Source organism: Lepidochelys olivacea (genome assembly GCF_965140295.1).
Source record: "Lepidochelys olivacea isolate rLepOli2 genome assembly, chromosome: 7".
NCBI lineage: Eukaryota > Metazoa > Chordata > Testudines > Cheloniidae > Lepidochelys > Lepidochelys olivacea.
Genome location: NC_140417.1, coordinates 4,988,125 through 5,015,406, shown reverse-complemented (window position 1 = coordinate 5,015,406; position 27,282 = coordinate 4,988,125). Strand labels below are relative to the sequence as shown.

Sequence of the window (27,282 nt, the reverse complement as noted above, 5' to 3'; positions counted from 1 at the left end):
GGCTGGGTCATTACACACACTGAATCTATTTCCCCATGTTAAGTATCCTCACACCTTCTTGTCAACTGTCTAAATGGGCCATCTTGATTATCGCCACAAAAAATTTTTTTCTCCTGCTAATAGCTCATCTTAATTAATTAGCCTCTCACAGTTTGTATGGCAACTTCCACCTTCTCTGTGTATGTATGTGTATGTATATATACTACTTACTATATGTTCCATTCTATGCATCTGATGAAGTGGGCTGTAGCCCATGAAAGCTTATGCTCTAATAAATTTGTTAGTCTCTAAGGCGCCACAAGTACTCCTGTTCTTTTTGCGGATACGGGCTAACACAGCTGCTACTCTGAAACCTTTCTTGGAATTGTCACTGTGATGGATGGTGGCTGGCAGGTGTGTTGTAAAAGAGATATGGTTGATAGTGGTGGCAAGTGCTGGGGGAATACTTCTGCGAAGGACCTAACTATCACCTTCTGAACACCGCTCTTTGCTACTTAAGAAATGAAGTGTAATCCAAATGTCAAGCTGAGTCCAACTCATTATTGGTGGTAGTGATCATACACATCATATGATCGTTGAAGAATAGTGATGTTGCTAGTGGCAATAAGATGAGAGAGGAAATGCTAATGGATGAGGTGTGGAGTCACATGATGGCCAGACATGCAGATGATTGGTCAGAGTGGGACAGTGAGTTGGGCGGCTTAACTTACTGCTTCAAATAACCAGAAATCCTATTGCATAATATTCGTAAGGGGAAGCATCCATGCATTTTGCTCTGCTGCAGTGGTTTCTTCAGACACTGGGTTCCAATAGCAGTATTTCTTGATATGTGGCCAAATTCTGATGTCATTACTTGGGGCTTTTGCACTTGTTTAACTTAAGTTGTGATTTCAAACTGTTTTAATTAAAAAAAAATGGTGCAGGGCTTGTCTACACAGAAACTATTACTGGTTTAATTAAACCAGTGTAGTGAAATTGGTTTAGTTAAACCAGTGCTAACCCTAGTGTAAATAGTCTTACTTAAACCTGTTCCCAGTTGACTTAAGCTAAGCTAAAAAAGGCAGCCTTCTACCACAGTAAGAGCATCGACATGGGTTTGGACTAGTTTAACTGTATCACGCCTTTGGTTATACCAGTGCAACTTTCCTGTGTAAACAAAGTCTTATTTCAGTTTATGCCAGACAGTGATGGAGTGGACTAGGCCCAGAGGCCCCCTGCTAGAGGCCTCAGGATCCTTCCACACCCATCCCAGGAAAACAGTAGTAGAGGAGTCCTCCAAGCTGCATAGAGAGGCTGCATGGGATGCAGCCAACCTGGGAAAAGCTGCGAAGGGTAGCCAATCCAAGGGTTGCAGTCTACTGTAAAAGGAGCTGTGGTGCAGACCAGAGTCATTTGCTGCTTGGAGCTTGAGGAGTGCCGCTCCGGTGATGCCGCCGTCCTTCAGACTGCGAGGCAGATCAGTGCTGGCAAGGGCCAGAGGAATGAGAGAGCCCCTGGCTGGCTGCTGGACCTGAATGTAGAAGGGACCTGAGGTGAGGGTGAAGTATTGGTGAAGGCTGAAGCCCCAGGGAAGTGGCCCAGAGAACTGAAAGCAGTTTAGTTAAAGGTACATGGAGGCAGATGGCTGCTATTCTTCAGGTCCCTGGGTTGGGACCCAGAGTAGTAGGAGGGCCGCTGTGGAAGTGACCTACAATTGGACAGTAATAAACCCCCAGAAGGGGATCTGAACTGTTAGGAGGCCAAACAGACCAGAGTGGGCGAAGAGCCTCTAGGGAGGAAGCCCTGGGGGCACGGCTCCCTACCAGGGCCAGGAGTGCTTAAAGGCTTTGTTGGGCTAATACCCTGAAAGGGGTCTGAGTTGTGTCCCATATAATCAGAAACTGCCAGAGAAGCTGCCAGAAGGGGTCACCACAGACTGAAAAAGGAATGGCAGAAACACCCCCGAATAAGGGGGTGCTTGCGAGAGGTGGGTATCACCCTGTTACATAGACCTATTTTGGTTTTAGTTTAAATCCATTCCTAATCTATTAGAAATTGACTTAATCAAAATAAGCCTGGTTTAAACTGAAATAAGAATATTCACCCTGCCTTCTGCACCACTTTAATGAAACCATTTTAAAATCTAATTCAAGTAAAACAATGCAGCTTTCTTCTGTACACATGGCTTCAGTTCTCACGGCAATGGATGGAAATTTTGCTACGGATTTGTCTGGAAGCAGGATCAGGCCCTCAGTCCTTATCCATCTTATAAACCTATTTTGCAGTGTTTCTAGTGGACCTGGAGCCAACCCAGCTGCTTTGGCTTCCATCTCTTTCTATCGGCCCTATTGACAATGGCAGCAGGAATACAAATAGCTGACAAATAGCACTTGTTAACTGATGTTGCTTGCACGTCACTTCTGTGCGTATTAAAACAAAACAATGCTTATTGCATTTTGTTAATCAATGACAGAAAGAGGGGTTTGAAGACAGCAGACAATTTGAATATGGAACATGCTTTCTAAAGGGATATAAGAACAGCCATACTGGGTCAGATCAGTGGTCCATATAGCCCAGTATCCTGTCTTCTGACAGTGGCCAGTGCCAGATGCTTCAGAGGGAATGAACAGAACAGGACAATTTTCAAGTGACCCATCCAGTCCCAGCTTCTGACAATCAGAGGCTTAAGAATACCGAGAACATGGGATTGGATACCTGACCATATTGGCTAATAGCTATTGATTGACCTATTCTCCATGAACTTATCTAGTTTTTTTTTAACCCAGTTATACTTTTGGCCTTCACAACATCCCCTAGTAATGAGGTCCACATTTTGACTGTACATTGGGTGAAGCAGTATTTCCTTATGTTTTGTTTTAAATTTGCTGGATATTGATATCCCCAGGTCCTTGTTATGTGAAGGGGTAGATAACGCTTTTTCTCCACACCATTCATGATTTTATAGACCTCTATCATCTCTCTCCATCAGTCATCTCTTTTCTAAGAGTAACACTCCCGGTCTTTTTAATCTCTTCATATAGAAGTTGTTCCGTACCCCTAATAATTTTTTTTGCCCTTCTCTACACTTTTTCCAATTCTAATGTATCTTCACTGAGATACAGAACCAGAACAGCATGCGGTATTCAAGATGTGGGCCTACCATGGATTTATATAGTAGTACTATGATAATTTTTGTCTCATTATGTATTCCTTTCCTAATGGATCCTAACATTGTCTGCTTTTTTTTGACTAGCACTACACATTAAGCAGATGTTTTCAGAGAGCTATCCACGATGATTCCAAGATTTCTTTCTTGAGTGGTTGATTTAGACACCATCATTTTGTATGTATAGTTGGGATTACGTTTTCCAGTGTGCATTACTTTGCATTTATCAGCATTGAATTTCATCTGCCATTTTGTTGCCCAGTCACCCAGCTTTGTGAGTCTTCGCAGTCTGCTTTGGACTTTACCATCTTGAGTACTTCTGTATGGTCTACAACCTTTGCCACCTCACTGTTTGCCCCTTTTTCCAGATCATTTATGAATACGTTGAACATCACAGGTCCCTGTACAGATCTGTAGGGGGCCCTGCTATTTACCTCTCTCCACTGTGAAAACTAAACATTTATTCCTAATTTTGGTTTTTCGATCTTTTTAACCAGTTACTGATCCGTGAGAGGATCTTCCCTCTTCTCCCATGCTGGATTACTTTAAGAGGCTTTGATGAGGGACCCTGTCAAAAGCTTTCTGAAATTCAAAAAATACTGTATCCTCTAGATCACCTTTGTCCATATGTTTGTTAACCCCCTCAAAGAATTCTAATAGAGTGGTGAGACATGATTTTCCTTTTCAAGAAGCCGTGTTGACTCTTCCCTAATATATTGTGTTCATCTGTGTCTGATCATTTTCGTTTTTACTATAGTTTCACCCAATTTGCCTAATACTGAAGTTAGGCTTACCAGCCTGTAATTACCAGGATCTCCTTTGGAGCCTTTTTAGAAAATTGATGTTACATTTGCTATCCTTCAGTCACTTGGTATAGAGGCTGATTTTTAAAAGAGAGGTTACATACTACGGTTGGTAGTTCTAAAGGAACACAAACACGAAACTGTAGAACTCTTGGGTGAGTACCATCTGGTCCTGGTGACTTATTACTGTTTTGTTTTTTATCGATTTGTTCCAAAACCACCTCTATTGACATCTCAATCTGGGATGGTTCCTCAGATTTGTCACCTAAAAAGAATGGCTCAGGTGTGAGAATCTCCCTCACATCCTCTGCAATGAAGATCAATGCAAATAATCATTTAGCTTCTCCACAGGTGCTCATTTAGCACCTTGATTGTCCAGTAGCCCGACTGATTGTTTGGCAGACTTCCTGCTTCTGTTGTACTTAAAAAAATTTCTGTTTAGTTTTCTGTCTTTTGCTAGTTGCTCTTACACGTCTTCAGGGCCTTTTTAAGAAAGGTCAGATTTTAGACCTAAGCAAATTGAGAGGGGTTTTTTTAATGTAGAACTGTGTGAAGTCTGAATGGTTCACTCAAAGCACATACGTAAGTGAATGAGGGATATGAAAATATTTACATCTTTCATGAACAGCAACCTAAATGGGGGCACTCTGCTTGCTGAGGTTTCGACCTCTAGAACATCAGTTCTCCTGAACTCTCTAACATTAACGCTACAGAATTAGAAACCTGGCCAGATCCCCCTCTCTCAGAGGCAGATCCCCCTCTCTCAGGTTGAATGTGAAGGCATCCTTCCAGTCAGTGGCCACATTTGGAGAATGGCCGTCTTTGGGGTTCTCAGGCTAGGATGGTAGAATCCATTTATGTGTATGTAATCTCCATGGATACCTCAAATCAGTTGCTGACCAGCTGAAGAGAAATTTGAAGGCCAAGGGCTACATTTTTTGGTGGTCTTTATGCAGGCTTTGCAAAAGGAGGAGACCCTTCATTCTTCTGTAGCCTGATCTATAGTATGGATTACTTTGACTAATTACCCACCCCAATGTGAGGGTTTACGCCTACGTTAATCTGTGAGGGTCCCACCTCAAGATTGAGAGGTTCCCAGTAGAAGGGGAACCCCATGGTGCACAACAGAGTCTACCCAGTGCTCTTTGTGTAATTACTTTTAGTAGCCAGACACACACACTGCAATCTAGTCAAGGAGAGAGAACAATACACGGTGTTTAGCATTTGCATTGCTTGTGTCGTCCCTTGTGGAGAAACCCAGAGAGTCAGTCATTATCATCATCATTCTTCCCACCACCAGTTGTCATCCTGGCATCTCCCCAGGCACGCAGGCCAGGATACGGCTTTTATAATGTGTTCTGCTGACGCCCACCAGGTTCAAACTTATTTATGAAGGTTTCAATCCCTGTTCCTTATTTGAACTTTCACACCCCACTACATTTGGGGTGCCCTGGTTTTCATAGGCTAACTTGTTAGTTCTCCATATACTCATTAACATTTATGTCACTCAGTCACAGTAACAACTTGTGGTTAGCACATTGCTGATACCCGAAGTCTGCAGAATACTCTAATCAGCTTTAACTGGTTCATAACAATATATATTTCCTAACTATCAGCAGTTTAACACAGCTATTCCTGAGACTATTTCATCTTGCGATATTTGGCATCTCTTGTTGGCTGACATGAGTCTATCCAGTCTTTAGGTCTGAGGCATTATTGGCTAAGCTAAATATCTTACAAGCCTGAGGCCTGTAGGCCCTATGTTAAAACATTAACTTCTTATATTTCACCTCTACGTTCTAAATATATCTAAGATCTTTTATCCTTGACTACACTTCCTTCCCTCTCCACGACTCCCCCAGTTATGTGGCTCTGTAAGGTGGGGGAAGGGCAAGCCATAATTGTGCCCTTATTGACCAAACTCTATGATGATGTTTGAGGCTTGCGCTTGACTTAGAGTTTATGCAGAGTGGATAGCATTAAAATAATTGAGTGCCAATATTAGGCATCATGATCATGTTTCAAATTTCACGTGGGAGTGTGCAGATTTTTCTGATTATTCCATTTATCTTAAAATCCATCTTGCTATCTGCATAATTTTAGAAACACGTATTTATTTTATAGGACAGACTCCTGATTACAGCCTGAACTTTTTCCAAGAGAGAGTTTCTTCTTTTCAATATCTGTATTTTTTTTCAAATGTATTTTAGCTTTTTTAATGGATAAAAGCATTCATACATACTGATCAGTAGTCAGGACATAACATCCATGACTTCTGGCTCAATAGCTATACATCCATACATGTATGGTAACACCCATAAGATTAGAGTGCTGATGTCAATAGTGGAAGACTCTGTCACCATTAAATTATATACTGCTCCCCTAGTCATCCTCCTAAGGATGAAGCCTGTGGGGGGAAAAAAGGTCTGAAGGACACCTGACCTCTGTCAGAGGAGTGAGGCTTTAGCAATCTCCATGCTGTAGCCAAGTATGATCTATGAACCAGCAAAACAGCTGCTCTCCTCTGCGACAATGCAGATCACAAAACACACAGTGAAGCCCTTTAGAGCTAGAGATAAAGCATTCTCAGGTGAGGGGAACCAGCTGTTGCACAGTCTTCCAGAGATCAAGCTCGTCCAGAGTCTGATTGTCTTTAGAATACACTGCCAAACCACCTCCTTCAAAAAGGCCTGTCCACCGTAAGAATGATACATTCGGCCATCCTGTAGTCAAGCCACAATGCTATTCTAGTACTATGTTGTAGTTGAGCCAGGAGAATGTGCATAATACCCACCCTCCACTGTGTACCCTGATCCTCTTCACCCCACAGCCCCCAGGTGAAGGCTGCATCCAGTGGCATCACTTCCTTCAGCTGCTCATGCTTCAGTGCTCCTGATAAGAGCTGGGGCAGCAGTGCACAGGGCTGCACGATTACCAAGGCAACCAAGGGGTTTTGGGAAAGACTTCTTTCAGGATGTGGTCCCTGTCCAGTGTGGTTTGTAATTGTTTTTAATGATACCCCACATGGGTTCCATATGTTGGGCATATACAGGGTTTTTCCCCCCATGTCCATTAAAATGAACATTTAAACTGCCAGATTAGCTATTCAAAATCATAGTTTATTGTGCAGTGCAGTAAAAAACATGAAATGTTTTGTCAGATATTGATTCGAATTTCACCTTGGAATCCTAGTGTAACAGATGAACTATAAAGAAAAAATCTGACCAAATCACCTGAACACTGCAGGCCCCGTTGTACCGTGGGCTATATGTCCTTGGAGTGGGGCTTACAGGGCACATACGTGAGGTACTGGCCCTCCGCATAGGAGTGCCTTTCACCCTTGTACAATGCCATAATACCTGAGTAATCAGTCCCTTCTTTTTGTTCCACGCTCCAGTGTCTGCAGCTAGATGATTGGTGACCAGTACGTCCCTGGAATGATTTTAAATTGGAATTCTGGGGCTCCAGAAGTGCTTTAAATATAACTTCAAAGAATGTTCCTTTAGGAGAGTGGTATCTTGCTTTCCCAGTCCAACCCCAACTACTCTTTAAATGCCTTTGAAAATGTACAGAAGAGCAGGCAACATCTACTTTCTCCACTCTCTCTTTCTGTTTTGTTGAATGTAATATTTATCTTGATGTATTGTTGCTCATAAATATGTAACCTTCACGTAATTCACTTGAAAATTTTCTGCTAGAATTGCTTCCCGCCCCCCAGCAGCAGCAGAGAACAATCTGTCCTTGCGAAGGGACAAACATGGAATGCTCCCAACTCGATTAATGATTTAGATCAGAATGAAGAATTCCCCTAGATTTCATTTACAATGCCATACACAGGGCTTTGTTCCCCGATCTTCCTCCCATGCCACAGGCACATGCTGATTGGTGAATGGAATATTGGGGGCTTGGCAGTGGGTAGCCAGATGTGAAGTTGCAAGGGTGAAAGGATCTGAGGAGCTCTCCCACTCATGCAGGCACCGTGGCAGTCCCTAAACAGACCAGCGATGTGGGGTCAGATTGGCTACAGCTTCTTGTGACAGCAGGTGAGAGTGAACCAAAGAAGGAAGACCTTGCCAGAAATCACGACCCATGTGGTGGCAGGAGCCCCAGGCCTATTGCCCATGATTGGCCAGCCACCAGACTAGTGAGTCGTCTTTGAGCCCCTGATCTTGGCAAGAGGGACTGGCCCAAAACTTCCTTCCTGCTCAGGCTTTGTCAGCTTCCCCAATGGGCAGAATACACGTCACCAACAGCACCTGCGGCTCCGTTCCCCAGCACCCAAGTGGCATCGCTTTGGGAAAGCACCTTCTCCCCTCACCCAGTGGAAGGTGAAGCATTTGGCATATGCAAAAACGCAGTGCCACTGGTAGGCTTCAGCCAGGTTAGGACCTGCCTAGCAGGTAAAAGCCATGCCGGAGCGTCTGTCTAGGGTGCAGGGCACAATAGTGTATGTATGTAGTTTATTTATTTATTTATTTATTACTACAATGGCATCCTGGGCAGGAGATGACCAAGTTCCTTGTGCCGTGAGCAGAGAGATGCCTGCCAGTTTACAGGTAAGCAGTAGCTCTCTGTACAGCTGCCATCTCTCTGCCAGTGCCGTTTCACTTTGCACCTAACTGAAAGGTAACCTAACTCCTGGAAGTGGCACCATCTGGCTGTGATGCCACAGTGCCACTGGAAAAAACAAACAGATTCACTGGTGCAGCGTAGAGATGGGCCTTCTAGGGAGCAATTCAGCTACCTAAAGGATGCTTCCTGCACAGCATGAAGAGCCACTGTTTCCCCACCGACACTCTACTAAAATTGCTACTTGGTATATTCAAAACTAATGATTTGAGGAAAAGCTAATTTAACTGCTAATTTAATTTTACCCCAGAGAAGCAGGATTTACTTTACTATTTTCAGAAACATCATGGAAATCTGCATACTAGTGTGATTAAACAAGCATTTATAGACCCTCTTTCTAGAATAGGTAGGTAAAATTGAGCTAATTTAGGTTTCAAATGTTCAAACCTGCTAAGACGACCTATGTTCTGGCATGTATTAACTTAATGTCTTCTAGAGGGCTTGGGCAGACAAAGCTGTAGATAAAATGTGGAAATATAGCGGCTGTACCTTCTATCATTAGCATTCAGGAAGGGTGGACCAACCGCCTCAGTCTCGGGAATATTTTTATTGTAGGATCCAGGCACAGCCCTAAAGCTTGTGAACTGTGAAATAAGATTTCAATTATTAAAGAAAGAAACATCAGCCTCTACAACATTGTGCAAGTCCCCTGTGCCACCTTAAATAGCTCACTCTAGTACCTTCTGATTATTTTCTTACTGCAGGGTTAGTTCATTAGGTGATATGGATGCTTGCTGGTATAACAAAAATAACCAATGGTCTGCAGCTACTTAACTAACAGCCAGTAGTGTGTGGCCTTATTTGTGAATGATTTACACATCGCAGAAGGTCAGATTTTGCATAGCTAATTGGAAAATTACATACAGCTCTTCTCCAGCAAAACTTACATGTAGTCAATGTTTGTCAGCTCAGTGGATGATGAAATGCTTGGTCAGAATGCAGAAGGAGTTGTGCAATCCAGAGAGGCGGTGGTGAATTGTAAGAAAAGTGAATGAGACAGCACAACGATTACTAACTGGCAAATCTAATGGGGCTGTGTGTAATTCCCAAGCAGAGCTAGTCAAATGATAGTTGATGAGTAACTTATTCCATTAATTTTAAAATAAATTATACTGAATGGCTTTTTCCCAGCTTATGAAACCAGTTGGATACGTGTCCATTATGTTTGCTGAATTCTCTATTTGACAGTTTTAAAAAAATTGAAATGAAATAACCAATGAATAATCTTCTCCATGCACAAACTTCATTTCATGGAATTTTGCTGGAAATATTTTCCCTGATTTGCCTGACTTTGACCCTTTCCCAAAGTTGTGTGCAATGACAGTTTTTGTCTAGTCAACATGAGGCTTGCAAGTATTCAGGGTGGCTGCTGCCTTTGCTCAGAAGAGGGCCCCAGTTTTGCTCATTTTGATTTGAAAATTGGTCTCTTCTGCTCAGAATCTCAGTCATTTCCTCTGCAGGTGGGCCTGCTGTTGCTTGAAAATGTTGTGTACCTTAGCAAAAGTCTAAGATAAACTGGAAATATTTTCGAATTCTGTCAATTTAGAGAAGTTTTGCATTTCATCATCAATATTTTGATTACTCTAAACCTGAGACTATTTCCAGGGACTCTAAGTTAAAGGTACCCTTCGGCAACTTTTTAATGATGCTACTTGTATTGAAGAGCAGAAAAACTTTTGGTAAAATTACTAGTGACGGTAGTGGGTAGTATAACAGAAATTATGCTGAATCAAGGTCTTCTTGAAAGGTTCATAAAAAGACGTGCACTAGTTAAAACTTTTTTTCTCGTGACACCGGAAAAGGTTGACTTCTTTTTCTGCCTCTTTTTATACTATGATTACTGTGGTCAATTTGAAAAAAATCCTACTCCCTACAGTTATTCCCATATCTCCCTGTCTCTGTTGTGCCTGGCCATGGATTTAGTACAGGATATTGATGCTTGCAGGTAAGGTTTTGTAGGATTCCCTTTCAAGATTCTAGAGCTCTGGAGCAGTGGGCAGCATTTGATATTTCTCTGAACTAGTATTTTCTTATTTTGGGATGGAAATTTTTCTTTCCTGATGTTGGCACACACAGACACACCCCTGATCTGCTGCATGGGACCTACTAGATCTTGGACTGGGGGAGGTGACAGTGCAGTGGCTACGTGCCTGATATCTCCCCTTCCCACTGTGAGTGAGGGGTTAGGGAGCAGGCAGTCATGGCTCCCCCCACCACCACATGGAGCAGCTAGTAGGGATAATAAAGTATATTTGCTGTCCATGGGGAGGGGGTCCCTGCAGCATTGTGCTTTCTGGAGGCTCATCATGGTGCTCCATCCATGCAACATGCCATTCTCAGGGCTGAGTCAAATGCCTGAGTCTGAGCCTTGGGGAGCAAAGGAAAATACTTCCTTCCTGGTGTACGAATGCTGGCAAATGGGTATCATCTGTCAATAAAGTTCTTTAAAATACATTCAATGGAGGGCTGGTATAAATGCCGCTGTTATGGCCTTGTTAAAGCATAATGAAGATGAAAGATGACAAAACTAGCTACCCCCAAATCTCATTCCGGCTGTGTTGCACACTGGATCCTCAGCTCTTAAATCAAGAAGCTATTTTTCCTCTGAGGCTCATTTGTGTCCTAGATTTCTGTGTATTGCAATAGGCATTTCTTTGACAAAAAAAAAAACCCCAGAGCCCTGCAAAAAATATTTTTTTACAATTCTTTACCAGCTATTATTATCTGCCTTCTCTAATAGATAGCTTGTCAGCATGGTGTCCAGAGAATAGGACTTGCACTTCTAATTCTCTGCGTACTGTTCAGAAAACGTCCCTTGAATATTTTAAGTGGTAAGAGTCTACATCCAGATGAGCTGATAACAGTGCAAGGCCCCTTACATAAGCCTGATGACACAGAGGTCTATAACACATCGAAACTTCCATTCTTTCTCCTTTTTCCTCCTCGTCATTTCAAATCCCAAAACAGCTGGCACTACTAGGGTTGGAATTTACTGTGCAGAGGATTAACACATTAGGAAAGTATTAGTGACTTAAGCTACCAAGACAGCTTAACATCTTTCACATTTCCAATTTTAAGAGAAAATTCAACATCCTACCTGACTGGGGGGTCGTCAAAAATTAAAAATTTAGATCCCCAGTTTTTATGAGCACAGCATCAATGGTATTCCAGGACGTCATGTACAGTTCACAATGCAGAATATATTACAGTGTGTCCTTCTGTCTTATGTCAAAAACAGCCTGCTTTATCTCTGGGAGCAGTGGCTTTCTGATAAGAAACCAAGGGCTGCCAGGAAACGTATCAATTCAGAAGGCATGCATTTGATTTTTTTTTTTATAGCCTTCAGCACTCTATGGTGTCAGCTACTATAAATTGCTAGACTACGTTGACTTACAGATTAATTATTAATTAAAAGAAGCTTATGAATTTTTCAGTTTTTTTCTCATTGTACATTACCAAGTCAAACCACCTTTTACTAGCAAAAAGATCCCTCTAAAAGCCCTACATCAAAGCTGCAAATTGTCACCCGTATTGTTATCTTGTTCAGCACAGATTTACATTGTGTTTACCTTGAAATATTTAATCAACCATTTGCTGAGTTAGATGGCACATGTCATGGTTGAGTGGTAAGCACCATAAAACTTTTTCTTTGAAGCCTTTGGGTATTGTGGTTGCATGATTTGCCATTTGTATGGTGGTGGTTCAGAGAATATTAATGTTCCAAAAAGCACAACCCAATCTGCAGTATGTAGGTTGATTATTAAATGCATACAAGCCTGTACTTAGCATCACAGCCATAGAAGCAGTACAGTTGATGAATATCTTCTTAAAATGGTTGTTAGTAGTATGTTAAACTACTGTGTTGATAAGACCTTTAGTTTAAATTGGTGAAATTCAGCTCTCTGCAATGAGTCAGCATAAGGCCGGTGCCTCACTGAAATAGGGCTTACTCAAGGGAACTACGTCTCAAGATGGTCATAGGCTTTATGCTGCCCCTATGCACGGGGTGAATTTCACCCAAAGGGACTTGGGTAAGTGCGGCTTCATTATATAATGGTGGGTGTATTATTGTTCTCACACAACTAAAAAAATTGACCATTTTCTTCTGTATACATCTAAATTTGACTAAATTCACAGATTCACTATAATCCCTTTTATTAAAAAAAGCAAACTAAGAAAAAGAACTGGACTTGAAACCTGCCAGTTCTGCTTGTAGCTGGTGTGTGTGAGAGTGTTACTCTTGCTACTAACCTTGTCTTCCTTTCACCAGCCTCCCTCTAATCTTCTATATCAGCTTGACTGGATCCAGTATTTAACTAGATAACAAACTGTTCAGACCGTGGATTCTTTTTCATTCTCTTTGTACAGCACCTGGCTCAGTCAGGCCTTCATCTTCATTGGGATCTCTAGGTACTGCTGTAATAAAAAGAACAATAATAATAATGATGTTCCTTGCCTGCCTTTTATATCTTGTATTCCTTGATAGTAATGCTGTTGTATTTGGCAGCCTACAAGACTGCCATGCTTAAGATATATAGGGGGTTGTGCCAGATATACCAGGCATTTGCTGCCCCCTACTGGAGGTCCCACAGCCTTGCACAGCCCACCCTATGATGCTGTCCTTGTGGAAAAGAGCAGTGAGTTTGGGCCAACAGGGGTTGCCTATAGAAACCTCCTAGGATTGGCTATTTGTTGGTCCTCCAGTGGCTAAAAGGTTCAGGAGCAAGAAGAAGCCAATCCTAGGACCCCAGCAGGCCAGTTAAAAAAAAAAGCTGGCTGTTCCTTTTAAAGGCAGTTCTGGGTGAGGCTGCGACAGCAAAGGAAGGTTCTCCCTGTCTTAACCTAACAAACGTGGCCGGGTCATGGGTCAGTGATGGAGTGTTTTATGTTATGGACTTTAGTGTTCAGGTGGCCATTTTGAGTCAAGTGTTAATTTATTTCCTGTAACGTGAAGGTGAGCTTTCTCTGCAGACCCCCAGCTCAGGCGAGTCCATGATATAGTCCTGGACATACCCATTCTTCAGAGACAGAGAGGGAATAGAACACTTTAGTTGTTGCCTCTCTTGGATTTCCCAGCGCTCTGTCTCCTGAAAGACTATTTTTTAATGTCTGATCCTGCACCACTGAAATGCATGGGAGTGTTTGCCATGGATATCAATGAGCACAGAGTCAACCCTGAGACTGTACGCGCTCCAGGTTCAAGGGCTGTTTTCATCTTTGTCTCTTGTACAGCATCACTTATGTTGTTCTGATTAAGCAAATTACTGTTTGCAACGATCCACAAGCTGCTATGATAATTTGTAAAAAGCGGAGGTACTGCATCGCCAACGTCTTATATTCAAAAGTAGTGCAAGGCGCACTTGCTGCTGGCTTGTATGGTTGGAGACAGTAGTGTAGACGGTGTTTGTCACATCTAAGTTGTATATTTTAAATGCCAGGCTAATAATTGAAGAATATATCTGTATGTTTCATCTTTTTAATAAAAATCCTTCTAGTTCATCATGAGGATATTTCTAATTGTGTTGCTCATTATGATAATTTCAGGCCTAAATATTTAAGGATGCACAACACTTCACTTGAAGTGTGGTATTGTTGTCTTACTTTCCTAGTATTTACATAAGAGCATCATCTATTTAAACAACATTCTGCATTGGTGAGGCCACATCTGGAGTATTGCGACCAGTTTTGGGGCCCCCCACTACAGAAAGGATGTGGACAAATTGGAGAGAGTCCAGTGGAGGGCAACAAAAATGATCAGGGAGCTGGGGCACATGACTTGCAAGGAAAGGCTGAGGGAACTGGGCTTGTTTAGTCTACAGAAGAGAAGAGTGGGGGGTGGGGGAATTTGATAGCAGCCTTCAACTACCTGAAGGGGGGTTCCGAAGAGGATGGAGCTCGGCTGTTCTCAGTGGTAGCAGATGACAGAACAAGGAGCAATGGTCTCAAGTTGCAGTGGGGGAGGTCTAGGTTGGAAATTAGGAAACAGTATTTCACTAGGAGGGTGGTGAAGCACTGGAATGAGTTACCTAGGGAGGTGGTAGAATCTCCATCTGTAGAGGCTTTTAAGCCCTTGACGAAGCCCTGGCTGGGATGATTTAGTTGGTGTTGGTCCCGCTTTGAGCAGGGGGTTGGACTAGATGACCTTCTGAGGTCTCTTCTAACCCTAATCTTCCATGATTCTGTGAACAAATAGAATGGAAGAGTCAAATCAGTTCTTACACTTCTCAACGTCTTACGTGTTATGAATCAGAGCTTGCTTATGCTATTGACAAAATCTAATGTTAAAAGCTAACAGAGCCTGTGTAGCTCTGGGATTGTCAGCTGGTTTGTATCCAGCCCCATCTTCAACCATCGTAATTAAGGTCTGACTGCCAAATCAGCATTACTGCTGCTGATTTTAAAAAAGCAGAAAGCGCAGTCATAGCTTGATTTTGTTTTTCAGAAATAGGTTGGGTTTGAAGAGCTTTCTTCCCTCTCTCGTTTTAAAAAGTCTGAGATGCATGTCATGAAGAGGGAATAAATATGGTGCTCTGATAGCCTCTCCAGTCACTTTTTTGACTACAACTGCACTTTGATGGGTTTTTTTTTTTGTCTGCAACAACAAAGCCGTTGCTAGAGCATTTAAGCTGGGATCAGTGGTGGCCTGTTATTTTTAATTGATGAAAACCCAGATTAACTCCAATGAAGTTCCTTCTCGTTTTCACTGATATAACTGAGATCAGAATCTTGGCTGATCACCTTAAAACATAAAGCATGGTTCAGGATGTGCACGTGTCTTAGTAGCAAACTGAACAGTATAAGACTTGAAACTGGTTTGATTCAGATTTCTTTACTGCTTCATCTTAGTGTTGCACTCCATATTGTTTAAAATAGTTCAGGTTAAATTACTAGTGGTTGTTTTCCTTCTCCTCTGACTTTTCTTCCTCCTCCTAAAGTGCAGTGTCTTTTATTCACGATGTCCCTAAAGTACAGAAGTTGAGTTTGCCACATTCTCGTGGTAAGTGCGACTCAGTGTCATAGACTCCAACTTTGAATGCTAATTGGCAAGGTTGTCATAATGAAGAGGCTTTATTAATAACCTGAAACAGTTCTTGAGTAGGGTTTATAAATTGTCGAGGGTGTATCAATTGTCCACAATCATAGGATGGATTGTTACTAAAGTCCTCCTTATGTCAGTAACCTCCTTTTAAAAAAATATTGCATCCAGTCAAAGAATATTTCAAAAATAGTTTGTATATAAGCCAATCTTTTTTGCCAGATTCTTTTACTGTAAAGGAACAGTCAACATTTGGTAACTACAAATAAATGTACCCTGCTGTACATTCAGATGCAGACAACTCTGGTTCTGATACATTTTTGTTCCTAGTTTGAGTCAAATCTACATATTTTTAAACTTTTAACAACAGTAGCACCAAGGTAAATCTCTCGTCAGCGCAAACGGAAAGAAATAATGGCATGTGTGGATAGACGTAAGAAAAGACCCAATATGCAACTAGGCAGTTGTGTAATGAGCAGATTAGAATTGGAAATTGAGCATGTCCTGTATTTCTGACATGTTGCTGAAAAAAAAAACTGGCATATGTGACATATCTTATGTACACTGAGATTTATAATACTTTTTCAGACTTAATTGACTGGGGCAACCTTATGATTTATATCTTTGCTTTATTCATAGCATACCCATAAAAAGTCATAATGCAGAACCAGACTAATTCAGTTTTTCTTTGACCTTGTAAATCATTTATATATTTGGCTGTCAGTTTTTGAATACAAAGTATGCATACATACTGCAGAAAATAAATTGCTGACTCTTTAGCTAAGAAATTGGGCTTTGATTGCTATTCCGGGATAGTTTCCAGTCACCAGATTGTTCAATATTGCTTGGATAACTTATTTTACATTAAGAAAAGGATGCATCTGATGAAGTGAGCTGTAGCTCACGAAAGCTTATGCTCAAATAAATTGCTTAGTCTCTAAGGTGCCACAAGTACTCCTTTTCTTTTTGCAAATACAGACTAACACGGCTGCTACTCTGAAACCTGTCATTATTTTACATTAACTGTTTAACTGTGTTTCACAAGCAAATTACGTTTCAACATTCCCGATCTAGGATCAGTGCCCTCGTTAGCACTAGTCCTTACTCTACAAGGAGAAAGACTTCTACTGTATTTGGTAAACTAAGGCCATGTCTACACTATGGGTTCTACAGCAACACATCTGTGGTGCTGTAGCTATGTTGCTGTAGCACTGGAGTGTAGATGCTTGCTACAGTGATGGAAGGGGTTTTTCTGTAGCTGTAATCCACCTCTCTGAGTGGCAGTAGCTAGGTTGATGGAAAAGTTCTTCCACTTACCTAGCCATGTCTACACTCAGGGATAGGTTGGCATAGCTACGGTTAACTTAGCAATGTTAACCTAGCAATGTTAACCTAACGTTTCAGTGTAGACCAGGCCTAAGTTTCACTACTATTATGCTACAGACTAGTTCTGGATAAGTTTTCAAAGAATGAGTGGTAGCCATGGAGCTGCCATGTTATTGGGAGTCAAGTACTTTAAAAGCTTGCATAATGTTTTAAAATTGTAAGGATGTGTGGCTCTTCATATCGCTTTGTTCAACTGGTCATGGCAACGCTTCCTTTTAAAAAAGGAATGCTTTACCCTCCAGATCAGGACTGAGAATGCTGCTGTGGATGTAACCTCATAACACAAATAATTTCCCTAGTCATATCCTTCCTTTCACAAGAGAGGTTCACACTGTTTTCTCCAGCTGCGGCGTTACTGGAAAATGCCTGCAAAATCCTGATAGTCTAGAAAGTGCTGTTGTCAGGCATTGTGCTGGCTTATTAGCATATTAGAAGGACAGCTCTCCTAGAAGGCAGCATCCTTGATTTCTAAATTTAGAATGCGGGTTACTTGGGGTAATGTGATCAACCTCAATTACTGTCACTCAAATCGAACTTGGAATAACAATTCCTGTTTCAGAGTTCTAAAGGAAATGGGAACTTGGCGTGGTACATTTCCCACATTTAACGGAGCTGCTCTGAAAGAGTCTGTCCAGTCTAGTGGAAGCAAGTCCACACAATGCATTTGTTAAGGGGGAAGGTATTTGGGGAACGTGGTGCAGCAGGGAGGGTTTAACAAAGTGTCACAGACGGCCTGATCCTGAGAGGAGCTGGGCTCCCACAGCTCCTATTGGTTTCAGGACCATAGCCCCATAGTGCTTTCCTATAAGAATCCAGAGCAACACTGTGCTGAGTTCTGATCTTAAAAGACCAAATTATGAAATAATTGGCACAGCCACAGGGAATGGAGTACAAATAATCCTGAGCCAAGGGTCATTGACAGGAACAGAAATACTCTCATTGGCTTCAGTGAGCTTTGGATCAGGCCAACGATGCTTAGCAGGTTTGTTGCTTGTGTTAAATCAGTGACTCAGGCCTTTCAGTTGTATCAGAAATATATATTCCCTCAATGGCAGCTGTAATGACTAAACTCTCTGGGAAATCAGACCTACTAAAGCACATCAGCATACCTACACATGCATACATATCTGAGGGGAAAAGAAATGTTTAAGTTATGCAAGGAGACAATAGGAAGGAAACTATGGCATACCTGTCTGTTCAGTTTTTTTGATGGCATATTGCAAATACATTCAAACCTAAGCGCTGCTATCTAGTCATATTGGGAATTGAAACTAGAATGGTTGCTGTAGCTGTAACTTTCCAGACTGCACTGCGCCAGGCAAGTGGTTGCTCTGTGGAGTAATTTGTCTCTGGAGAAGGATAATACATAGGGAGATAGTTACAGAAACTCTAATCCAGGTTATAAAATTGCTTTGTGAGAATCTGTGACTGACAGCACTAGTGGTACAATGTCTTAAGGTGATGTTGCTTTCCGACAGGCAGAACAGGTCACTCTGACCATCATTGTTAGAAGAGCCAAATAGCAAGACAAGATAATGGCTAGGAGAAAGAAAACCCTAATTTAAATGTGGTTGACTTCAGTAAAAGTTGGAGGGGGTTGATAAGTTATTTCTTACAAGAGATAAAAAGTGACATTGGTACTGTCACGGAACGAATATCATGGTCCTGGATATTAGTTTTTGTTTCCCCAGTCTCCTAAACAGATACTACTAATAAACTGAGACAGGAGACTCCGTTTCCACTTGCATTAAGGGATATTTACAAAAGAGAGATGAACCAGAACAGTATTGAAGTGTTTAATGTTGCAGAGCTGGATGACACTCCTGTATCTGGTCAAAAGAAACGTTGCTACCAGCACTCCTACTTCCCATTGTCGATTTGAAGTTTTCAGGTTCCTGCTGTGTCTCAACTTCCCCGAAGGAGTTTAAACTGTCGTTATAGTTGGGAAAGTGTCTATAAAGTCAGCATAAAGTTGGGCATTTGACTGGTCCAAAAATACTTGGTCACTGACCAGTCAAATCTTGGTCAAATAGTGTCGAATAATGTCAAAAATGGTCAAACCCTTTAAAGCAGTAATTTATTAGAACAGTAATAAAGAGTAAGATTCTCTGGTCTCCTGTAGGTTTAGCCTTGGATAAATATTTGCCTAATTATTTAAAAAAAAAAGTGACTTAACTGAGTTTGAGCTCAGAATAAGGCAAAATACAATGAAATTAAGTTCTTAAAAATGAAAGAATAATTATTACCCTTTTAGCAATGGCTGGTTTAGCATTTAAATACAAACATTAAGACTGAACATTTGCAAATGAAAAAAACGAAGTTAAAATGCAATAAAACATTTCAATTATAAAAAAAACCTCCTCTTTAAGTGCACTTATGGTAGGTAGGCAGCAGGCCAGCTCCTCAAGTTCCTTGCTTTTCATTATCTCTTTCTTTAACAGCTTCAGTTGTTTCATCTATATCTTTATCATCATCATTTTAATGCGCTTTGTAAACGGCTATGTGCATTGGTGGCCTTGTATACAAATAAAGACACACACCCCCATGCAGTGTTCTGTTCTAGAAGATTCCAGCGAATCAAGAGGCTCAACTTTCAGTTAGTTCATCTTTTTCCCATCAGATGGCCTGAGCACATAGTAAAGTGAGTGATCGAGACATTTAAGTAAGCTTGCTAACAATCAGAAAGGTAGGCCACCACCTACATAAGGTCATTCTTGCTGAAATATTTGATTATATTTGACTGTGGTGAAATAGGCAGGTAGCTGACTGGCCAGTTAACTGGCTTGCCAAGCCTTATTTGGCACCTTCTTATTCCTCTTATCAGGGATGGATTTACACTTTACGTGCCGCAAGGCACAGCATCTTCAGTGCTTCCGCCTACAGCTGACCTTCGTGTTTTCTGTTTAAAAAAAAAAATGAAACTTTTAACTCTTAGGCATCTGTAGACCGCTGGTGCCCCTAAGCACATGCCTACTGTACCTAACTGGAAATCCGGTCCTGCCTCCTGTATGCTCCTTTTGGGTCTGATTCTGATTTCACTTACACTTGTACCAATGCTGAAGATAATGGACTTACCCCAGAGTTACACTGATGTAAGAGAGAGTTAGCCCCTGTGTGTCATAGAAACCTGCTGGAACTGCGTGCTTAACTGTCACATGCAACTCCTTCCTCCTTCCTGTCAGAGCTTTCAGAGTCAGTGCAACTCTTCCTCCTTCCTGTCAGAGCTTTCAGAGTCAGTGCAGGATTCCACGCAGCGGACTGTGAAAAGATCTCGCCCTTGAACACTTCAGCTAATTGGTGATGTAGATTGGCTGTAGTGAGGGTTATGGTCTTAAGGAAAAAGAGAGAGAGAGAGAGGACACACAACAGCATTGCAATGCAAACTAATGGCCTTAAGAATTCTCAAGGGCTGGTTAAGCCAGTGTGTGTCGAGGTGAATATTGTGTACACTTGCATATAGCGCACAACAAATAGAAAAGCACAGCTATACTTTCACTGTTATGATCCCTGCACGCTAGGAAGTTATTTCCTGTATGACACGGTAGTGAAGCCCTTACCCAATCTTTATTCAGTCCAAATTGCTACGGAAGTCAGTAGATTCAAGAACTTTTAATATAATGGGCCAAATCCTCAGCTGGTGTAAACCAGGACTGCTTCAGTAACTTCAGTGGATGCACAAGGGCTGAGGGGCTAGCCTAGTGTTTATGTAAATGTGGATATTACAGTGAAATTTTAAATTCCCTAGGAAATATTATGCATGAATCACAAAGGTATTGATATAATCCTTCAAACAATAACACATCAGAGTATCCTCTTTTATTTCTCTCTCTTAATCTGTTAAGACTCTTTTTGAATCTATTATCTATGCTTTTTATTGCCAGTAAAATGAAACTGGTGCCCAATGTGGCCCACTCAGAATAGCCTCAGAACTTGGGACCAAATCACTGGGACATTTGCCTCATGAAAGACTTCAGGACTGAGCCTCTGCTTTTAACTGCTTAGGGAAAGAGCCGTGCTGAAAACAGTACGTTGTGTCCATGGAAATCTGTGATGGGACATCTAACTTCAACAAATGTGTAAATAAAAATAATGGAAAAGGTAGCTACTCTTTTACCTACCCCTACATATCTTAGTGGTTTATAACAGTACTGATGACCTTTGGGTAGAGTGCTTTCAGGCGTCTGCTAACCAGCCACATTCTAGGCCCTTGGCTTCACCTCCCGCCATTAGTCATTAGCTGCCATTAAATGCCCTCCCCATCGGTCACAGTTGGTTAATTAAAATCTCCAACAGACCAAATTGATCTGACACAAGGGACACTGCAAGGCACTTAAAGCAATAATAAAATGCAATGGAAACTTCAAGAGCAGCCTGTCACATCCTCTGCTGAACAAACTGGAACCCTGGTCACCACAGCTTTTCCTTGTATTTTTAGACCAAACAAGAACCTGGAGCACTCGCTGTGCATAATAGTTGCAATGGCAGTACTGATGAGAGTCCAGAGCATGAATCCCTAGCTTGTATTCCAGAACCTGAAGCTAAAAATGAACAATTGGAGGAAGAGGACAAGATGCTAAAGGAATAGGATGTTGCTATGTCCTTGAAAGTAGGGGGGGTTAGCAAATGTAGTGAAAGCCTGAAAAATAAAAGGGACGGTGAAGTGTGTTTTGGAGTTATTGTCCTCCTCAGCAAAACATCCTCCTTTCCCCTTTATATAGGTACAGATATCTTCTGATGATGTAGGTTGACGTGCTACGTAAAGGCATGCCGCCATTACTGTCAGGAATCTGTACAGGAGGCTAGTGCATTCCAGAACTGTGCCTTTGGGTTCCCCAGGAGCCTGAATGAAGCCTAAAATGTTGACCCATAGGTAAGACAACTAATGAAGAAAGCATAATGTGAAAAGGCAGGGTAGACTTTGCCCTAGAAGCAAGGAAATTTGGGCATTAGAGCATACACTAAGTTTATCTCCAGTGAATTCCCACCATGCCTCATGTGTAAGGCTAAGATTTTGGCATGGGTATTTTTAGTAAAAGTCACTGACAGGACGTGGTCAATAAACAATAAATCATGGAAGCTGGAGCCCCACTGCTCAGGGCTGACAGCCCAAGCCCTGCCATGCGGGGCTGAAGTTGCAAAGGTCACATAAAATCACATAATCTGATCGACTCAGCCTTATTCATGTGCCTCTGTGAGACCAACTCTATGTCCCCATTTGCTCCTCTCTGCTGCCCTCTGCAGTAGTGCTGGTTTTCCCACATCAGTGAACGTAGAACTGGCCCAGCAGCCCAGGGGGCTTCATATATCTGTCCACGACGGAATTTCTACTCACAGAGGTAGCTACGTGGGCATCTAATGCAATCTGACAAAATGCATTCAACCGAGCATGTTTGTTTAAAGAATTTTTGGAAAAATGAATCAATATGCGCGTGTACCGTGCCTTGCACAAGGGGCTGGACCTTGATTGGTGCCTGTCACAGCTAGCACAATACAAATGTTAAATAATAATGTAATGAAGTCATACGCTCTGAGAAGCTGAACAAGCTTTTCCTGGGTGGTGCTATGGTGGCCTTTTTTCATCCTAAAAATCCTCAGTTTACCTTTTTTCTGTTTTGCCACACAGCTGGATAATCCAGATGAGCAAGCAGCGCAGATCAGACGAGAGTTAGATGGACGCCTTCAAATGGCAGATCAAATTGCCAAGGTAAGAAAACTCTAACTAGTAACTGGCACATACATAGCTCCATGGAGCCACCATGCACCCCTCTTCTCAGGGCCTGCTCCTCAGGGATGCTGAGCCCCCACAGCTCCCAGTGAAATTAGTGGGATCAACAGGCACTCTGTGTTTCTTAGTGTCAGGCCCCAAATTCCTTTTGGGGGATGAGTGTGGGCGCTGGAGAGGTGATGTTGGAAATGGCACTCTGAGGTGTTTGGGTTTCTTCCCTAGAAGCAGCTATTTTGTTAGGAGCTGGGGTTGGTTCCTCTGTTTGTTTCTTTCCCTGCCAGTAGGTAACTTCCCTCAATGACTCCAGATTTGCTAGTGCACACAGAACCACATTTGGCCAAATATCAGCACTGAGCGAGGGTGGATTGGCACTCTCCTGGCCTAGTGTCAGACTCCTGTCTGGGACAATCCCCTCCTCGCGTGTTACAGTGGAATTGCCTTTGATATCTCTCCAGTGCAGCAGGCCCATGAGCCCTCCCTCAAAACTAACCTTGGCAACAAAGCATCTGGAACCACACCACTCCGCTGGGGCAGACTGTCACCACACCACAGCTTGCTGAAGCAAGTCATTTCTCTGTTTGGTATCAGGGTAGCTCTCTCAGAGTTTCAGGTGACCTAAAAAGGATAATAGCTCTGGGAGCTTTGCCACGGACTTCACTGGGGCCAGGATTTCACCTCTGATTTTGCCAAAGCTCCTGAGACTTATATCAAACCCCAAATGTGAACGGCATAACTTGTTTGCTCTGCAGCACCATGCTCAGTACCTCTGTGATCTAACTGAAATGTTGCAATCAATAGTCAGGACAGGATACCCCATGAGAAGAAAAGAGAAAAACAGAAAACCTAGTAGAAATCTAATCAGCAAACTAAATACACTTCAATTCAAGATGCAAACAACAAATCAGAACTCCCCACCTCCACCAGCAGCCAGTGTTGTGAAAAAGCTGGTTTTGCCCTTTCCCGCCAAATATACGGAATAAATGCAGACTGCCAAATGCAGACTGCCAGCATATCTCCAGCCCCGTCAGTGGCACTCAGGTGGGTTCCTCGTTCCCGAGGATAAACACCCATGCACGCTCCTCTTTGCAAACACAGAAAAGTCAGTCTCTTTATATATTTGGTAAAAATCTGACACTGTCAAAGCCCTCCCATATCAGTGGGCAAATAAGACTCCATACTTTCCTGACAGGGCCAGATAATAAAATAATCCTGAATGGATTTTACAAGACAGATTTGATCAACACCCCTGCCACAAAATGAATGGCCAATTCTGACCCCCTCTGGTTTATTCTAGAGAAGAAAAGACACACTATGAGTCCCTCCATGATAAACTGTAATTCCCTGAAGTATAAATGTCGTTATTGTACCAGAATTTTGAAGCTTTCTACAAGGAATGCAATCTTGAAGCTGCTTCTAAGTAAAGTATTTTGAGATCATTGGGAGTAAAGTATGTATTTGTAGTCTATTATTAATTATTTAGCAGCAGCACTTGTGGGTACATCACATCCTTACAGATTGCTTTGCATTTTTCAAAGCACTGTACCAACCTTCATCACTGCATCCTTGGGAGGGTAGCTGGTATGATCCCTATTTTACAGATGGAGAGAATGAGCTGTCTGAGAGCCACATGGCAAGTTAGTGGCAGATAGATCATCAAAACTGACTCTTCTTCCCCTCTTTTAGATCGGGGTGGCCTATTATTTTAAGGAAAATATTGAACCGTCTCTTTTTTCTTTAAGAGAAACTCTACATGAAGTATTGTCAGCATCTAAGGTTTTGAGAATGTTAGCTGGGTATTTGGGTATTGATTCAAGAGGTTCTACCTATTTATTTATTTATTTAACTTTATGTTTACTACATTTTTGAATGAGGGCAGTACTATTTATAACTCACTGGCAGTCAGCAGAGGATGCAACTGCACGAGTTATATTTGCAAACATAAATATACCATTTTCATTTCCCCCAAGGACAGTAAAACATAAACAAGCTGCTACCAGGCCTATGAGACTAGGCCATGTGAAAGCTCCTAAAACAAATATATTCTGAAACTTCCCTTTTGCAGGCTCAACTTTCAAAATGCAGCTTTGGAGCATGGAGGGAAATTGTATTTGAAACCAGCATACCAGTCATGGTAGTATATTCAGTACATATTATTACTTAATCCCTTTACCACGATTGCTGCTAGCCACCAATTTAGCATATCAAAATCCTACAGCAGCTGCATACTAAAATACTTGCTATTCTCACAACTCCATGGATGCTGCTTTTTGTTGGCATCCAGATGATTTTCTGGATCCTTCTCTATAGTTTCTGCACAAAGTTAGTTTCTGTGCTCACGTATCACAGCCGGTAATTCAGTTCCAGGCTAGTCTTTAGTTTTATGAAAAGAAAAATCTCTAATTTACTGGTCCATGTTGCAGAATTGTATCATGCACGGTGATTGATTGTGCACTAAATCGATGCACTAAAAAGTACTTTGCAGCACCAAGATGCCCATCACTGAGTTTCAGTTATAATGGTAGATTAACTCATCATATAAGAAATTAAAGTTAGGATATTTTCAATTAAGATGTGGTGGAAGCTGTGCGGTCTAGTAGGACCAAGTGGCAGGAGTGCCCCAGTGCTGTTGTCTTTGCTGAGCCACTTAATGGCCAGCTATGGGACTTTGAATAAGTTATTTGCCCAGGATCACTCAGTAACCTGATCCACACACTGGAACGCTCGAGCAGAGCTGTGTCTTTTCTTCTGCCCAGGACAGCTCAAATGCAGCTTTTGGTGTTCAGTGGAGTCCTGCTTTGGGCCCCACTTCAGCAAAGCACCTACGCATGTGCTTAAAATCAGCTGAACTTAAGGACTGACTTAAAGTTAAGCACATGGTTCAAATGCTCTGCTGAATGGGGATGGATTGCTGCACCTGGGTTTTGGACCAAATTTCCCGCATATTAAATGAAAGCAGGATTATGGCTGGCAGTCTCATTGCACCAAGCCAGAGGTATATATTTCAGCACAGTTGAGAGCATCTCGCCCTATGTGGTTCCCACTTTCCCCAGGTGGGCTTGAAAAAACTGCAGGGAGGAGCCAGCCAGAGACTCGAGCCAGTAGGAGCAAATTCAGAAGTAGCCCAAGCAGGGATCTTGCAATGCTAGTGAAGTCCAAGAATTTGAGTTTTGACTGGGCTTTCTCTGCCCTGTGCCAGTTGGCTGTTTGCTCTAATCCTCTCCTGCTGCATCCCTCATAGTCTCTCTTCACCACAGATTCATCCCACACCTGCCCTCCTTCCTCTTCTCCTTGCTCTGTCCCCCTTCCCTTCAATGTCCCCGCTCCCTTTTTCTTCTTTCCATTTAGCTGGTCTCCTCCTAACCAAATCCTGCTCACTCACCCCCACAAAAAAAATCCTAGAACTACCATGCCATTTGCAGCCCTCACATTGTTCACTCTGCCTGTGTTAGACCACTTCTCCCACCCTGTGTCTGGCCTGTTTAGATTGTAAGCTCTTTAGGACAGGGACAGTCTATTAGTGTGTTTGTACAGGGCCATTTAGTCTGCAGAAGAGAAGAGTTAGGGGGGATTTGATAGCAGTCTTCAACTACCTGAAGGGAGGTTCCAAAGAAGATGGAGCTCGGCTGTTCTCAGGGGTGGCAGATGACAGAACAAGAAGCAATGGTCTCAAGTTGCAGTGGGGGAGGTCTAGGTTGGATATTAGGAAACACTATTTCACTAGGAGGACAGTGAAGCACTGGAATGGGTTACCTAGGGACGTGGTGGAATCTCCATTCTTGGAGGTTTTTAAGGCCTGGCCTGACAAAGTTGAGGTTGGCCTGATTTAGTTGAGGTTGGCCCTTCTTTGAACAGGAGGTTGGACTAGATGACGACCTGAGGTCTCTTCCAACCCTAATCTTCTATGATTCTAGCACAGTGCCGCCCCCACTCTTGGTTGTCTCGTAGGCAATGAACACAATTAATTATATAATTTATGTCCTGTCCCTGTATTTGGGGTTTAAGGTTAATAGTTTAGGGCAAAATTCTCTTTCGAGCACACAGCCTAGATGGAGGGGAGTGCTATGGAAGGGATGGAATCCTCCTGCCAGACGACTCCCCACTCACGGGGCTATAACAGCCTTCCCCCTGTTGCATCCACCCCTTCACAGGTGGGAGGTCTGGGGTATGAATCATGTGTTTCTATGAGCCAGGCACAATGGAGCCCCAGGCCTGATTAAGGCCTTTGGGTGATACCATCATAATCATAATGGAGTCTATCGCTGAGAATCCGTTGGCTGCAGTCCTGCCCCTCTTCCAGTCAGTCCCCTTGTGCGAGAGCAGTGGGAGCCTTCCTACATGGGGCTCACTCCTTTCTGCTCTCTCTGCTTCACCCCAGTGCTATCCATCCCTGCCATCCTGCCTCAGCTCGCTAACTCCCACCCAGACATCTCATCTGCTGTATCATCACCTGCTACTTCTGCCTTCTCACACCCACCTGTGTCATTATCTCAGCCTCCCACTGCTCCCCAGACAGCTCATGAAAGGGCAGAGTCCCCACCGGTTCTCAGCACCGTACACA

At 42.5% G+C, this 27,282-nt stretch overlaps 1 protein-coding gene across 8 annotated transcripts in view; it reads left to right on the top strand.

Moving 5' to 3' along the window:
* Positions 1–27,282, top strand: part of CADPS (calcium dependent secretion activator) — a 382,629-nt gene that overhangs the window by 139,967 nt on the left and 215,380 nt on the right. For all 8 annotated transcript variants that reach the window (XM_084635494.1, XM_084635496.1, XM_084635495.1 and 5 more), the window contains exon 4: positions 22,623–22,703. In XM_084635494.1, the coding sequence (XP_084491620.1) occupies positions 22,623–22,703 (81 nt within the window). The remainder of the gene's footprint in view (positions 1–22,622; positions 22,704–27,282) is intronic.